Raw genomic sequence first — 12,150 nt, 5'->3', positions numbered from 1 at the left:
CCTCCAACCCTTCCTCTTGCCCAGCCGTTTCTGGGTCAGGTTTTGCAACCCAACAGAGGGGCTGGCAGGGTCATGGCCGTGCACAGCAGAATGGGGAGCAGCCATCCCTGCCCTCCCCGTGGCTGCCCCTGCAGCTGGGGGTACAGAGGAGCCCCCCCAACCCCTGCCTGGAGGAGGGGAAAAGGGGGGGGACCCTGGTGCACGTACTGGTCCTGGGGGCTGCGTCTCCCCAGTTCACCAACTGGGGACCCACTGGTGAGGCGTGTGTTTGCCCCCCAGCAGTGGCCACATTTTGGGGGTGCAAAGAGAGATGTTCTGTATAAGCCAACCCCCCCCTGGCTGTCTCTGGCCCAGTTCTGCCCCATTCCTGGCACCATCACACTGTCCAAATGACTGTGGGGCTGGTTGTAGCCCGTCCACGCCCCCACCCCAATGGTGTGTTGTGGGGTCCAGCCCCAGGATCTGCCCCTGGGGTGGGGGGGGGGTGCAGCCATTTGGCCCCGGGGTGAAGATCTGGCCCTGTTTACCCCCCAGCTCCGTTTTCGGCGTGCCTGCACCCGCGGCACGGGCGGGCAGAGCCTCCCGGACAGCCTGTCCCCGGCTTGTTTACCGTTGGCGGTGGCATCCCGATGGCTCAGTCCCGTGTGACAGGACACCCAGACATCCGACCCCGCTCGAGATTTGGCTCCTCGTGACCAGGGGAGCGACTTATAAATAGCGGGGGCGAGGGGTGCTGCCGGCAGTTGAGAGAGGGTGAGAGGAGTCGTTCCGATGGATTTCCAAGCCGGTATCCTGCAGGATGGCAACCCCATGGAGAGCCTGGAGAAGCAGCTCATCTGTCCCATCTGCCTGGAGATGTTCAGCAAGCCCGTGGTGATCCTGCCCTGCCAACACAACCTCTGCCGCAAGTGTGCCAACGACGTCTTCCAGGTGAGAGGGAGGGGTCCCCGTGTCCATTCCCCTCCCCTGCCCGGGCTGGAGGTCACTGGGATGGTCGTGGTGCTGGGGGAATATTCATGGACCACCCACCTCACCCTTGATGTGCATCTCCCCCCCTCCCAGGCCGCCAACCCGTACTGGCAGAGCCGGGGCAGTGTGATTTCGGGGGGTCGGTTCCGGTGCCCGTCGTGTCGCCATGAGGTGCTGCTGGACCGTCACGGTGTCTATGGGCTCCAGAGGAACCTGCTGGTGGAGAACATCATCGACATCTACAAGCAGGAGTGCTCCAGGTGGGCACGGGTGGCCGACTGCATGTGCCATGCCCCAGTGGGGACATAGGGATGCCCACTTCTTGAGCCCCAGCACCATCGCTGAGACCTCAGGAGGTTGCAGCTGGGCAAGAAATTGGGAGGCTTTTCTGCTGGCTTAAGTGTCCCTGACCCAAATCTTCCCCCCCGACCCAAATCTTCCTCCCCTGACCCAAATCTTCCCCCCCTGACCCAAATCTTCCTCCCTGGCCCAAAACTTCCTCCCTGACCCCAAAACTTCCTCCCCGAACCCAAAATTTCCTCCCCCAACCCAAATCCTCCCCCCCCATCCAGAGCAGTTTGGGTGGCTCAGGGGGACAACAGGTCCCCAGGGGGGTGGTGGCAGTGGGGCAGGTCCTACCCACCCCGTGCTCTGCAGCTGAAGTGTCCGGTGGGAGATAAAGAGGTGTGGGTGACAAATCCAAGCTCTGCCTGTGACAGCGGCACCGCTGGCTGATAAGGGGCAGGGGGACAGTTTTTTGGGGGGGGGAATGGGGACACTGCTGGGTAAAAGTGTTCAGCTGAAGGGGGGGGACATGGAGGGGTCACAGGTTCTCGAGGCAGAGCTGTGGCCCCAGCCAAATTCCCCGAAGCGCTGTAAATATTGTTTGAGAGCCATGGGGACGGGGACGATGGCACGTGGCAGGTGTCTGCGGTTGCCCGGGGGGGGATTTTGGGGGGGGCCAACCCTGTCATTGCCTCAGTGGTTTGGCTTGTCCCCATGTCCCTCCCCCCCTTGCTGCAGAGGGGATGATTCATGGGCAGCCCCTCGAGGGGTTTCTGGGTGCCCCCACCCTGGTCACGCGTTGGGTGACAACAATAAATCCTGGCAGCCCAAGGCTAAAATTAGGTGCTTGTGCAGTGTCCCTTGGAGTGCGGCCCCGGGGCCACCCACCCACCTGCCATGCCCAGTGCCAAACTGGTTTAAACTGGTGCTTACTGGGCTTGGATCTTACGGAGACCCAGAGGTTCATGGCTCCTGAAGGAGCGAGTGTGGGGTTATTCCAGGATGTGGCTTCTTTCCCTGGGACCTGATTTTGGGGTGGCTGTGCAGCATCAGTGGGGATGTCATGATGCTGCAACGGGGACATCATCGCGACAGGGATGTCACTGTGGTGGGGGTGTCACCCCGAGGGGGTTTGTCACCCTGACGGGGACGTCACCGCGGCCGTGCCACCCTCTCCAGCAGGCCACTGAAGAAGGGGGAGCACCCCATGTGCAAGGAGCACGAGGATGAGAGGATCAACATCTACTGTGTCACCTGCGAGGTCCCCACCTGCTCCATGTGCAAGGTCTTTGGTGCCCACAAGGACTGCGAGGTCGCCCCCCTGCAAACCGTCTTCCAGGGCCAGAAGGTGCCAGAAGGAATTGGAGGGGGGGGTGACACGGGGGACACAGCCGGTCTCGGGGCGATGTGCTGAGCTGGGATGGCCACAAATAGCACAAGGACCTGCTCATGGGGTATTAATAACCCCCCGGGTGACTTCACCCAGGAGACAGGCTATATTTAGAGTGCCTGTCACTCTGGGGGGACATGGGGGGGAGCGGAGCTGGGGCTGGGCAATGCCCAGTCTGTCCCTGTGTTGGGATGGGACATGTCCCCAACCCCGTCCCCGCTGGGGTTCAAGCTGTTTCTTTCCATCCCAGACCGAGCTGAACAACTGCATCTCCATGCTGGTGGCGGGGAACGACCGGATCCAGACCATCATCTCCCAGCTGGAGGACTCGTGCCGGAGCACCGAGGTGAGGAAAAGGGGGGGAAAAAGGAGCCCATGAAAACCCAGGGGGTGAAACCTCAGCCCAGGGGGTGAAACCTCAGCCCAGGGGGGGCATTTGGGATGGCCAGGAGGGATGTTGCTGGTGTTGGGGGGACACAGGAGTGGCATCGCTTGTCCCTTGTCCCCGCAGGAGAACAGTGAGGCGGCCAAGAGGGAGCTGTGTGCCCGCTTTGATGCCCTGGCAGCGGTGCTGGAGGAGAAGAAGTCGGAGCTGCTGCAGCGCATCACCAACGAGCAGGGGGACAAGACGGGCTTCGTCCAGGGCCTCATCCGCCGGTACAAGGAGCAGCTGGAGAAGTCAAGTCGGCTGGTGGAGACAGCCATCCAAGCCATGGAGGAGACTGGAGGGGCTGCCTTCCTCATGGTGAGACCCTCAGACCTCCCTTCCTTCCCTGCTGGGTGCCCACATGGGGTCCCACCAGCTCGGGGATGTCCTGGTGGCTGCCGTGTGGCTTCACTCACTTCTCCTCTTCCTCCCCGCAGAACGCCAAGCAGCTCATTAAAACGTAAGTGCCCCAAAATTGCAGAAAATTCAGTCATCCCCAGCCCCTGCCCTGCAGATGGCCATGGGGTGCCCAGGTGGTGAGCGTGGGGATGCCCAAACCCCCCCAGCCCAGGCACCCCAGGGTCCCCCAGCCCAACAAGGGGACAGGAGGGGACATGGCTGTGCTCTCTCTACCCAGGATCGTGGAGGCCTCCAAGGGTGGCAGGCTGGAGAAGATTGAGCATGGCTACGAGAACATGGACGCCTTCTCAGTCAGCCTGGACCACCTCACCGATGCCATCCGTGCCTTGGACTTCGACTCTGGTACTTCAGCCCCTGACCCCCTGCTGCCCCTTTACCAACTCCCCCCCACCTGGTGGCCCCCACCACCTTTCCTGGTGGCCCCACGGTGACGTTTGGTTGCCTGTTTTGCAGCTGAGGAAGATGAGGAACCTGCTGCCCCTTTACCAACTCCCCCCCACCTGGTGGCCCCCACCACCTTTCCTGGTGGCCCCACGCTGACGTTTGGTTGCCTGTTCGCAGCTGAGGAAGATGAGGAGTACTTTGATGGGGAGGAAGAAGAGGGAGAGGAGGACGTGGCGCCCGAGAGGGCAGTGATGGGTAAGAGGGGCCAATCCCACCTCCCTAGGACTCTCAACCACCCATGGGGGGGGAGCTTTGGGGGCTTGGACACCCCCCTCAACCCCTCCATCCTCTCCCCCTGGCAGCTCCCCAGTAGCCGCAGCGACGTTGCCGGCGCAGGAGAAACGCCGCGGGCGCAGGATGTCCGGCGACGGGACTCGGGACAGGGCAAGAGGAGGGGGGGCCACAAGCCCCCGGGGGGGCCGGTGGCCTCGGGAGCCAGAGCCTGCTCCATCCAGCACAGGACACTTTTCTATACGGGTGCAAACAGGACAATTCCGCACGTTTTGTATCTTCCTTCTTTTGTATATCGTTGTCACTGATTCGAATTTTGTGTATTTTGTAAAGAAAACTGGTGTTTTGAGTGGTTTGGTGTTTTTTTTAATCCTTGATGATGGTTTTTGGCTTGCCCAGCCCCATGATGGGCACTGGGGATGTGGTTGGGTTTGCCGGGCTGGTGCCACCACCAGCGTCCTGGCTCGGTGGCCGGCATGGCAGAGAGATGCCTCCTGGCCCAACAGTTAATTTTTGACCTCATTAGCAGCTCCGGCAGCGCTGGCACCCCCCTCCTGGCCACCTGCCCTGGGATGTCACAGGTCAGCACCCAGCAGGATTTACCTCCTGGCAATGGGATGCCCCAGGGCCAGATGGGCACTGGGGATGTGGTTGGGTTTGCCGGGCTGGTGCCACCACCAGCGTCCTGGCTCGGTGGCCGGCATGGCAGAGAGATGCCTCCTGGCCCAACACTTAATTTTTGGCCTCATTAACAGCTCTGGCAGCCCTGGCACCCCATTCCTGGCCACCCGCCCCGGGATGTCACAGGTCAGCACCCAGAAGGATTTACCTCCTGGCAATGGGATGCCCTGGGGCCAGTGGTTGCCCGGGGCCAGTGGATGCAGTGGCCAAGGGAGGGGATGCTCCGGGCTGTGCCAGTCCCTAAAATAGGGACAGAATTGGCATCGAGCTGCCGGGTTGCTGCCAGCTGAGCTCGTGGGGCTGCAAAAATATACCCTGAACGTTTTTTCTCCTGCAAAAACATAAGCCCGGCTCGGTGCTTGGCCGAGGGGAAACTGAGGCAGCGCCTGCAGTGCTGTGATTGCAATTAGGGCAATTAACACTTCTCTCCCCCCCCCTCCCCGGGGGGGTGGGCAGGAGTCACTGCCCGGGGTGGGGGAGGTCTGGCCCCAGGCTTATCCATCACATGGCTGCTCTAAAAGCATCATGGCTGATCTAAACTGCAGGGAGGGGGGGGGGAAGGGTGGAAGGGGGTCATCCCCAGGGTGGGATGGAGGTCACTGGGTGCTTTTTGGGGGGCACAGGGTGCTGCTCTGTCCTCCCCCCACCTCGGGGGGGGCTGCATCCATGTCTCGGTGGGCGGTTCATGAGGGTGCCCACGGTGGGTGCCAGAGACACCCTCCCACCCCATCAGCAGCCCCCTTGGGTGCTGGGTGAGCGGGACAAGGCGGCCGTGGGTGCTTTGCAGCCGGCTTGGCCCCCCCCTCATCCCCCGTCCCCCCCCCGGCTGGGCTTTGCACACGAGTCCCCAGAGCTTCACACGAGCTGAAGGCCACCGGCCGCCACCGGCACCGGCCACGCACCGGGGTCACCGGCACCGGCCACCCACCGGGGTCACCAACCCCCCCCTCATCCCCCCTCAACCGGAGGAGAATGGCACCCGGCGAGGAGAAACGGCACCTTCTGAGCGAGGGTGCAGGCGGGTAGGGGGGTACCCAGGGGAAGGGGGGGGAATTGGGGACATGGTGGCCCCTCTTCCTCCCAGTTGGGGTCCCTTGGAGGTGTCTGGCCAAGGAAAAAGGGCTATGGGGGCTGGGGGGGAGCGTTCGGCGTCTGACCCACTCCCCAAAATCCTCCCAGGCCCCCCTCTATGCCCCCTCTCCCCGGCAGGTCCTACCTGGGGGCTGTGCAAAAGAACGGGCACAACTCGGTGCAGGAAGAGGCGCCCGCCCTGGAGCTGGGGGTGCAGCGCAGCCGGCATTGCCACACGCGGGGGGGGGACGGCCACCCCGGCCAGCAGCAGCGGGCACGCAGGAAGCTCTACCTGGCAGCCAGCATCTGCCTCGTCTTCATGGTGGGGGAAGCCGTGGGTGAGTGGTGGGTCCAGGGGGGATGGTCCCCATGGGGACACTCCAAATGGCTGGGGTGTCCCCGCTGCTTTTCAGTGGGTCCAGGTGCCCAGTGGAGCCCCCACTGTGGAACGGGGTGACCTGGTCTATGCCCGGCTTGGGGGACACACACCTCTGCCCCGATGCCACCCTGATGTCCCTGATGTCCCCTCTCCACAGGTGGGTACCTGGCACACAGCCTGGCCATCCTGACGGACGCAGCCCACCTCCTGACGGACTTTGCCAGCATCATGATCAGCCTCTTTGCCCTCTGGGTCTCCTCACGCCCCCCCACCAAAACCATGAACTTCGGCTGGCACCGGGCAGGTAACGGGGTGGGCACCACCCCTGGGGTTGCCATCTTGGGTCCCCAGGCAGGAGTCAGAGCATCCCAATGTCCCCCTCGTCATGGGGACCGGATGCCTTGGGGAGCCCTGGGGGGCACGGGGAGCCACGGCAAAGCCCTGGCATCACACACACAGGCAGGGCAAAGGCACCAAGCGACCACGGGGATGGGTGCTGGGTGCCCACCTTGGGTTGCGGTGCTGTTAGGGGGGTGCTCAGGCTTGGTGAGGTGATGGAATGGCAATGTGGGGCTGGGGGGGTGGTTCTCCACAGAGATCCTGGGGGCCCTGCTCTCCGTACTCTCCATCTGGGTGGTGACGGGCGTCCTGGTCTACCTGGCGGCCCAACGCCTGATCTCGGCCGACTACGACATCGAGGGTGGTGTCATGCTCATCACCTCCGCCTGCGCCGTGGCCGTCAACATCGTGTACGTACGGCCAGCCCTCAGCCCCCCCAGGATGTCCCCCCACCCCGTGCCTGGTGGCCCTAGAGATGTCACCGCTGCCCTGCCCGCAGGATGGGGGTGGCCCTGCACCAGACGGGGCACGGGCACAGCCATGGGGCAGCTGGTGACCAACCCAACGCCAGCGTCCGCGCCGCCTTCGTCCACGTCGTGGGGGACCTGCTGCAGAGCATTGGTGTCCTCATCGCATCCTACATCATCTTCTTTAAGGTCTGGGTGGTCACGGGGGCAAAGGAGATGCTGGGGACACGGGGACAGCGGCTTCAGCCATCCCTGGCCAGGCACAGGGGCAAGACAGAGGGGATTGTGACCCCTCTCTGCTGGTGCCAGTGGGGATCATGAGGGGCCTGGGAGAGGCTGAGGGATGTGGGTCTTTTTAGTCTTGAGAAGACTTAGGGGGAAACTGATTAATGTCTATAAATACTTAAAAGGTGGGTGTCAGGAAGATGAGGCTGGTCTTTTTTCAGTGGTGCCCAGGGACAGGACAAGAGGAAATGGGCACAAATTTGAGTATAAGAAGTTCCACCTGAACATGAGGAGGAACTTCTTTGCTGTGAGGGTGGCAGAGGCCTGGAAGAGGCTGCCCAGGGAGGTGGTGGAGTCTCCTTCTCTGGAGACATTCAAACCCACCTGGATACCTTACTGTGCGACCTGCTCTGGGTGGACCTGCTCTGGCAGGGGGTTGGACTGGATGATCTCCAGAGGTCCCTTCCAACCCCATATGATTCCATGATTCTATGATCTGGGGTGGGGTGACAGCACCGAAGGGACCTCACCCTCTCCCACCCCCTCCAGCCCGAGTACAAATACGTGGATCCCATCTGCACCTTCCTCTTCTCCGTGCTGGTGCTGGGGACGACGCTGACCATCCTCCGCGACGTCCTCCTCGTCCTCATGGAGGGTAGGGGCCCAACGGGGATGTTACGGGGCCACCCGTGGGTGCCGAGGTCCCCGTCCCTCCAGCACCCGTGGCTCTTCCTTCCCCAGGCACCCCCAAAGGGATGGACTTCAACGCCGTGCGGGAGACGCTGCTGGCGGTGCGGGGGGTGGAGGCCGTGCACAGCCTCCACATCTGGGCGCTGACGGCGGCGCAGCCGCTGCTCTCGGTGCACATCGCCATCAGTGAGTGTCACAGTCCAGGAAAGGGACAGGCAAAGGTGGGAGGGGGTGTGTGGTTAGGGGTGGACCTGCTGGAGACAACTTCTGGAGAGAAAGATCTAGGGGTCCTGGTGGACAGCAAGGTGACAATGAGCAAGCAGTGTGCTCTTGTGGCCAGGAAGGGCAATGGAAACCTGGGCTGTGGAGGGAAGAGTGGGGCCAGCAGGTCAAGGGAAGTCATTCTCCCCCTCTGCTCTGCACTGGGGAGGCCACAACTGGAATCCTGCGTCCAGTTCTGGGCTCCCCAGTTCAAGAGGGACAGGGAACTGCTGGAGAGAGTCCAGCGAAGGGCAACAAAGGTGATGGAGGGATTGGAGCATCTCCCTGATGGGGAAAGGCTGAGAGAGCTGGGGCTCTTGAGCCTGGAGAAGAGAAGGCTGAGGGGAGACCTTATTAATGCTGACAAGGATCTAAAGGGTGGGTTGAGGGAGGATGGAGCTGGACTCTTTTTGGTGGTTCCCAGTGAGAGGACGAGGGGCAACGGGCACAAGTTGGAACAGAAGAGGTTCCACTCAAATATGAGGAAAAACTTCTTCACAGTGAGGGGGACAGAGCCCTGGAAGAGGCTGCCCAGGGAGGGCGTGGAGTCCCCTTCTTTGGAGATTTTCAAGCCCCACCTGGATGCTCCTGAGTAACATGCTCTGACAAGCTCTAGGCAATCCTGCTTCAGCAGGGGAGTTGGACTAGATGATCTCTATGGTCCCTTCCAACTCTAAAAATTCAGTGAAATTCAATGTGTGTGTGAGATCTGGGGTTCACCCACACCCCGACACCACCCCCCTTTCCCTTGCAGACGCGGGTGCCAGCGCGCAGGAGGTGCTGGAGGAGGCCAGCTCCCGGCTGCAGGGCACCTTCCGCTTCCACACCACCACCATCCAGGTGGAGAGCTACTCCGAGGAGATGCGGGACTGCCGGGAGTGCCAGCCCCCCCGCGACTGAGCATCCCTCCCCCTCACCCCTCCGGCAGCCCCCCACGCATCCATCCCGGGGGTGGGGGTGGTGGTGGGGGGGTACTTTTCTTACGTGGAAAATAAAGCCAAGCAAAGGGCTGGTGGCGTGAGGGGGGGATGTTGGGTCTGGAGGCACCAGGGCTTTATCTTGGGTATCTGCTGGGAGTGAAGGCAGCAAGGACAGACCCATGGCCATGGGCTGCTGGAGGCCAGCGACTGCCTTGTTTGCCACTATTTCTATTCAGATGGGGGGGGGGAAAGCAGCTGAAACGACCAGTTTCCCTTCTTCGAGAAGCGCTGGGAGGCAAGGAGGTGCTGGGGTGCCCAAGGGTGGCACGGAGAGGAGGGGGAGAACCCATCCCAGCTGGGGGCAGGGAGGACAAGCTCGCCCTGCTCTCGCTTCTTATCACTCCTCTGTTTGCCCTTGGGAAGCCAAAGGATTTGCCTTCCCCACGGGGCTGGGGGGGCTCGGTGTGGGGCCGGATGGGTTATTCCCAAGGGTGCCTGGGTGGCCACCGATGGCAGAAGCACCAGAGCACCAAACCCCCGGTGCCTCCCGTTGGGCACAGCCCGTTCCCCGCATCCTACAGCCACCAGCCAGACTCTGCCTCTCCCCCCACCTTTATTGCACTGGTAAAACCCAATAACGAGTAAAACCCCAATAAGGAGTAAAACCCCGTCAGCAGCGACCGCCTGCTCCGGGAGGGCTCCCTGACCAGGGAACGGGGCACCTGGAGCCGGCCCCGACCCCGCTCCCCGACAGCCCTCAGGGTTTCTCCAAACGCGGGTATTTCTTGCGCAGGACGGAGACCTGGTCCTTGAAGAGGACGGGGTCGAGGCGCAGCTGGGAGGACACGAGGGGCATGTAGCCAAACCAGTCCACCAGCTGGTTGAGACAGTCCTGCTGCTGGGAGAAACGCCGGCCACCGGCCGCCCCCGCTGTCCCCTTCACCTTGACAGGAGGGGGGTGCAAGGGTGAGGGGCTCAGCTCCCCAATCGGGGGGGTCCCAACATCCCCATCCTTGCACCCTACCTGCTGGGGCAGGTTCTCCTTGTGCTGCTTGCGCTGGGTGACCTTGATGGGTGGCAGCTTGGTGACAGCGGCCACGAGGACGTTCATGAGGATGTCCTCGCAGGCGGCCAAGCCATCCACCAGCTCCCGCAGCCCCACCGGCAGGTACTCCGTGAAGAGGCTGTGGTAATACCTGGGGAAGGAGCCAGAGGAAGGGCAGGATGTGGTCGAGCCCCCTGCCCCACCAGCTTCTCCCCGGCCGGGTACCTGTGGTAGAAGGCGGCGGCGGTGAGGACGATGGAGAGCTCGTTGGTCCACTTGGAGGTGTAGCCCCAGCGCCTCTGCTCGGGGTCCCAGAAATGGCTCCTGGAGGGGAAGCCCACGATGCGCTCGGGGAAGCTGCGCCACACCACGAAGGCAAAGTCCACCTGGCAGGGGATGGAGGACATCATCACCCGGCTGCAGGGACCCGCAGGAGGGGGCTCACCATCACCCCTGGATGTGGGTGACATGGGGACGGTGGGCACCGCTCCCTGCCCAGCCCCTTGGTGACCACTGAGCATCCTTCCTGGCTCAGCGTGGGCTTGTCCCAGCTCCACGGGGCTGGGGAGGGTGGCACCCATGGCCTCACCTCGCTGGTGGAGAGGCTGGTGTGCTCGTCCAGGCTCAGCACGGCGTCCGTCTGGATGGCCGCGTAGGGGAAGAAGCGGTCACTGAGCTACGGGAGGGGGGGGAAAATCAGGTTGGGATGTGCCACGGGGTGGATGTTCCAGCTCCATGCCCAGGTCCCAGCTCCCTGCCCAGGTCCCAGCTCCATGCCCACGTCCCAGCTCCCGGCCCAGGTCTCAGCTCCCGGCCCAGGTCTCAGCTCCCGGCCCAGGTCTCAGCTCCCTGCCCACGTCCCAGCTCCCTGCCCAGGTCCCAGCTCCATGCCCAGGTCTCAGCTCCATGCCCAGGTCTCAGCTCCCTGCCCACGTCCCAGCTCCATGCCCAGGTCCCAGCTCCATGCCCAGGTCTCAGCTCCATGCCCACGTCCCAGCTCCATGCCCACGTCTCAGCTCCATGCCCACGTCCCAGCTCCGTGCCCACGTCCCAGCTCCGTGCCCACGTCCCAGCTCCCCTCACCTTCCCCCTGCCCTGGACGATGGTCAGAGGCACGGTGGTCTGGGGCCATGTCCTGCTGGGTGGTGGTGGCTTCTCGCAGCTCCACAGCACCAGGATCTGCAGGGGGGGAGGACCAGCGTGTCTGGGGGGGGTTTGGCCAGGCTGACCCCCAGGCTGATCCCCCCCAACCCCGTAACAGGATCTGCTTTAACTCAACTCACCCCAAAACTATCTCACGGCGGTTTGGACCACAATAAAGCCACGGGTGGTCCCACCTCCACCCCAGCAGGCTGGGGAGACAGCTCTGCCCACCCAAGGGTGACCCCACCAGCCACCCCAACCCCATTCTCGCCCTTCCCAGCCCACGGGGCCCTGCCCCATCCCTCCCACTGCACCCCTGGTAGCTGCACCGAGTGGTGCAGGGCTCAGCTCCCCCAACCTGGGCGCAGTACTGGGATCCAGAGACAGCCTGGATGAGCCTGAGGATGGACTGGGAGAGGGAACCAGCCGACGAGGTGGCCCGGATGAAAGCTGTGAACTTCTCCGAGGGGCTGGAGCCTGAAAAAAGAAGGGCAGAGAAGAGGTGTCGTGGCATGCATTGAGTTTACCGTGCTCAGCCAGGGCAGGAGGGGTCCTACCGTGCTGTAGGTAGTAGAAGGGAAAGTCCCCGAGGTGGGTGGAGAAGTCGGGCAGGGCCAGGAGCCCCCCGGGCAGTGTGTTCCAGAGGAAGCGGGAGCGGGAACGGTGTGGGAGCAGCCGGTCCTTGATGATCTGCCCGAGGTCAGGGAGATGCTCTCAGCACCTGGGTTGTGATGCTGGGGGCTGGGGGGAGGAGGGGGAGTTT

General features: G+C 62.9%; 3 protein-coding genes across 6 annotated transcripts in view; 2 read left to right on the top strand and 1 right to left on the bottom strand.

Moving 5' to 3' along the window:
* The first annotated feature begins 727 nt into the window (after positions 1 to 727).
* On the top strand, positions 728 to 4,518 carry TRIM63 (tripartite motif containing 63, E3 ubiquitin protein ligase). 3 transcript variants are annotated; one of them, XM_014948682.1, is made up of 9 exons: positions 728 to 930; positions 1,063 to 1,229; positions 2,437 to 2,602; positions 2,895 to 2,990; positions 3,156 to 3,389; positions 3,509 to 3,531; positions 3,709 to 3,833; positions 4,053 to 4,130; positions 4,238 to 4,518. In XM_014948682.1, the coding sequence occupies exons 1-9, from the start codon at positions 772 to 774 to the stop codon at positions 4,246 to 4,248; spliced, it is 1,059 nt and encodes a 352-aa protein (XP_014804168.1). In that variant the 5' UTR covers positions 728 to 771; the 3' UTR covers positions 4,249 to 4,518. The 3 variants fall into 3 exon arrangements, with proteins under 3 accessions (XP_014804168.1, XP_014804167.1, XP_014804166.1); XM_014948680.1 differs by having other exon boundaries at positions 729 to 930; positions 2,434 to 2,602; XM_014948681.1 differs by lacking the exon at positions 4,238 to 4,518 and having other exon boundaries at positions 2,434 to 2,602; positions 3,709 to 3,885; positions 3,995 to 4,069.
* Positions 4,519 to 5,819: 1,301 nt separating this feature from the next.
* Positions 5,820 to 9,179, top strand: SLC30A2 (solute carrier family 30 (zinc transporter), member 2). The gene is made up of 8 exons (XM_014948608.1): positions 5,820 to 5,869; positions 6,057 to 6,256; positions 6,455 to 6,601; positions 6,893 to 7,046; positions 7,136 to 7,292; positions 7,878 to 7,983; positions 8,070 to 8,204; positions 9,034 to 9,179. The coding sequence occupies exons 1-8, from the start codon at positions 5,820 to 5,822 to the stop codon at positions 9,177 to 9,179; spliced, it is 1,095 nt and encodes a 364-aa protein (XP_014804094.1).
* Positions 9,180 to 9,795: 616 nt separating this feature from the next.
* EXTL1 (exostosin-like glycosyltransferase 1) overlaps positions 9,796 to 12,150 on the bottom strand; it is a 14,176-nt gene continuing 11,821 nt past the window's right edge. The window contains exons 5-11 of one of the 2 annotated variants that reach the window (XM_014948603.1): positions 11,945 to 12,077; positions 11,746 to 11,864; positions 11,328 to 11,423; positions 10,834 to 10,920; positions 10,470 to 10,630; positions 10,224 to 10,395; positions 9,796 to 10,142 (exon numbers count right to left, since the gene is read on the bottom strand). In XM_014948603.1, the coding sequence (XP_014804089.1) occupies positions 9,957 to 10,142; positions 10,224 to 10,395; positions 10,470 to 10,630; positions 10,834 to 10,920; positions 11,328 to 11,423; positions 11,746 to 11,864; positions 11,945 to 12,077 (954 nt within the window). In that variant the 3' untranslated portion in view covers positions 9,796 to 9,956. Of the gene's footprint in view, positions 10,396 to 10,469; positions 10,631 to 10,833; positions 10,921 to 11,327; positions 11,424 to 11,745; positions 11,865 to 11,944; positions 12,078 to 12,150 lie in introns of both variants that reach the window. The other variant, XM_014948602.1, reaches the window with a different exon arrangement.

The sequence above is a fragment of the Calidris pugnax genome, unplaced genomic scaffold (genome assembly GCF_001431845.1).
Source record: "Calidris pugnax isolate Ruff unplaced genomic scaffold, ASM143184v1 scaffold162, whole genome shotgun sequence".
NCBI lineage: Eukaryota > Metazoa > Chordata > Aves > Charadriiformes > Scolopacidae > Calidris > Calidris pugnax.
The sequence above is the reverse complement of the archived record's forward strand: the minus strand, read 5'-3'. Positions and strand labels throughout refer to the sequence as shown.

What these genes read in the sequence shown, in the direction of transcription:
- SLC30A2 (XM_014948608.1), top strand. Translation starts at nt 5,820, where the DNA reads ATGGCACCCGGCGAGGAGAAACGGCACCTTCTGAGCGAGGGTGCAGGC. An exon ending in GCCGTGGCCGTCAACATCGT is followed by an intron (nt 7,047 to 7,135) that starts GTACGTACGGCC and finishes CCCTGCCCGCAG; the next exon opens with GATGGGGGTGGCCCTGCACC. An exon ending in CCTCCTCGTCCTCATGGAGG is followed by an intron (nt 7,984 to 8,069) that starts GTAGGGGCCCAA and finishes TTCCTTCCCCAG; the next exon opens with GCACCCCCAAAGGGATGGAC.
- TRIM63 (XM_014948680.1), top strand. Translation starts at nt 772, where the DNA reads ATGGATTTCCAAGCCGGTATCCTGCAGGATGGCAACCCCATGGAGAGC. An exon ending in GCCAAGCAGCTCATTAAAAC is followed by an intron (nt 3,532 to 3,708) that starts GTAAGTGCCCCA and finishes CTCTCTACCCAG; the next exon opens with GATCGTGGAGGCCTCCAAGG. An exon ending in TGCCTTGGACTTCGACTCTG is followed by an intron (nt 3,834 to 4,052) that starts GTACTTCAGCCC and finishes GCCTGTTCGCAG; the next exon opens with CTGAGGAAGATGAGGAGTAC.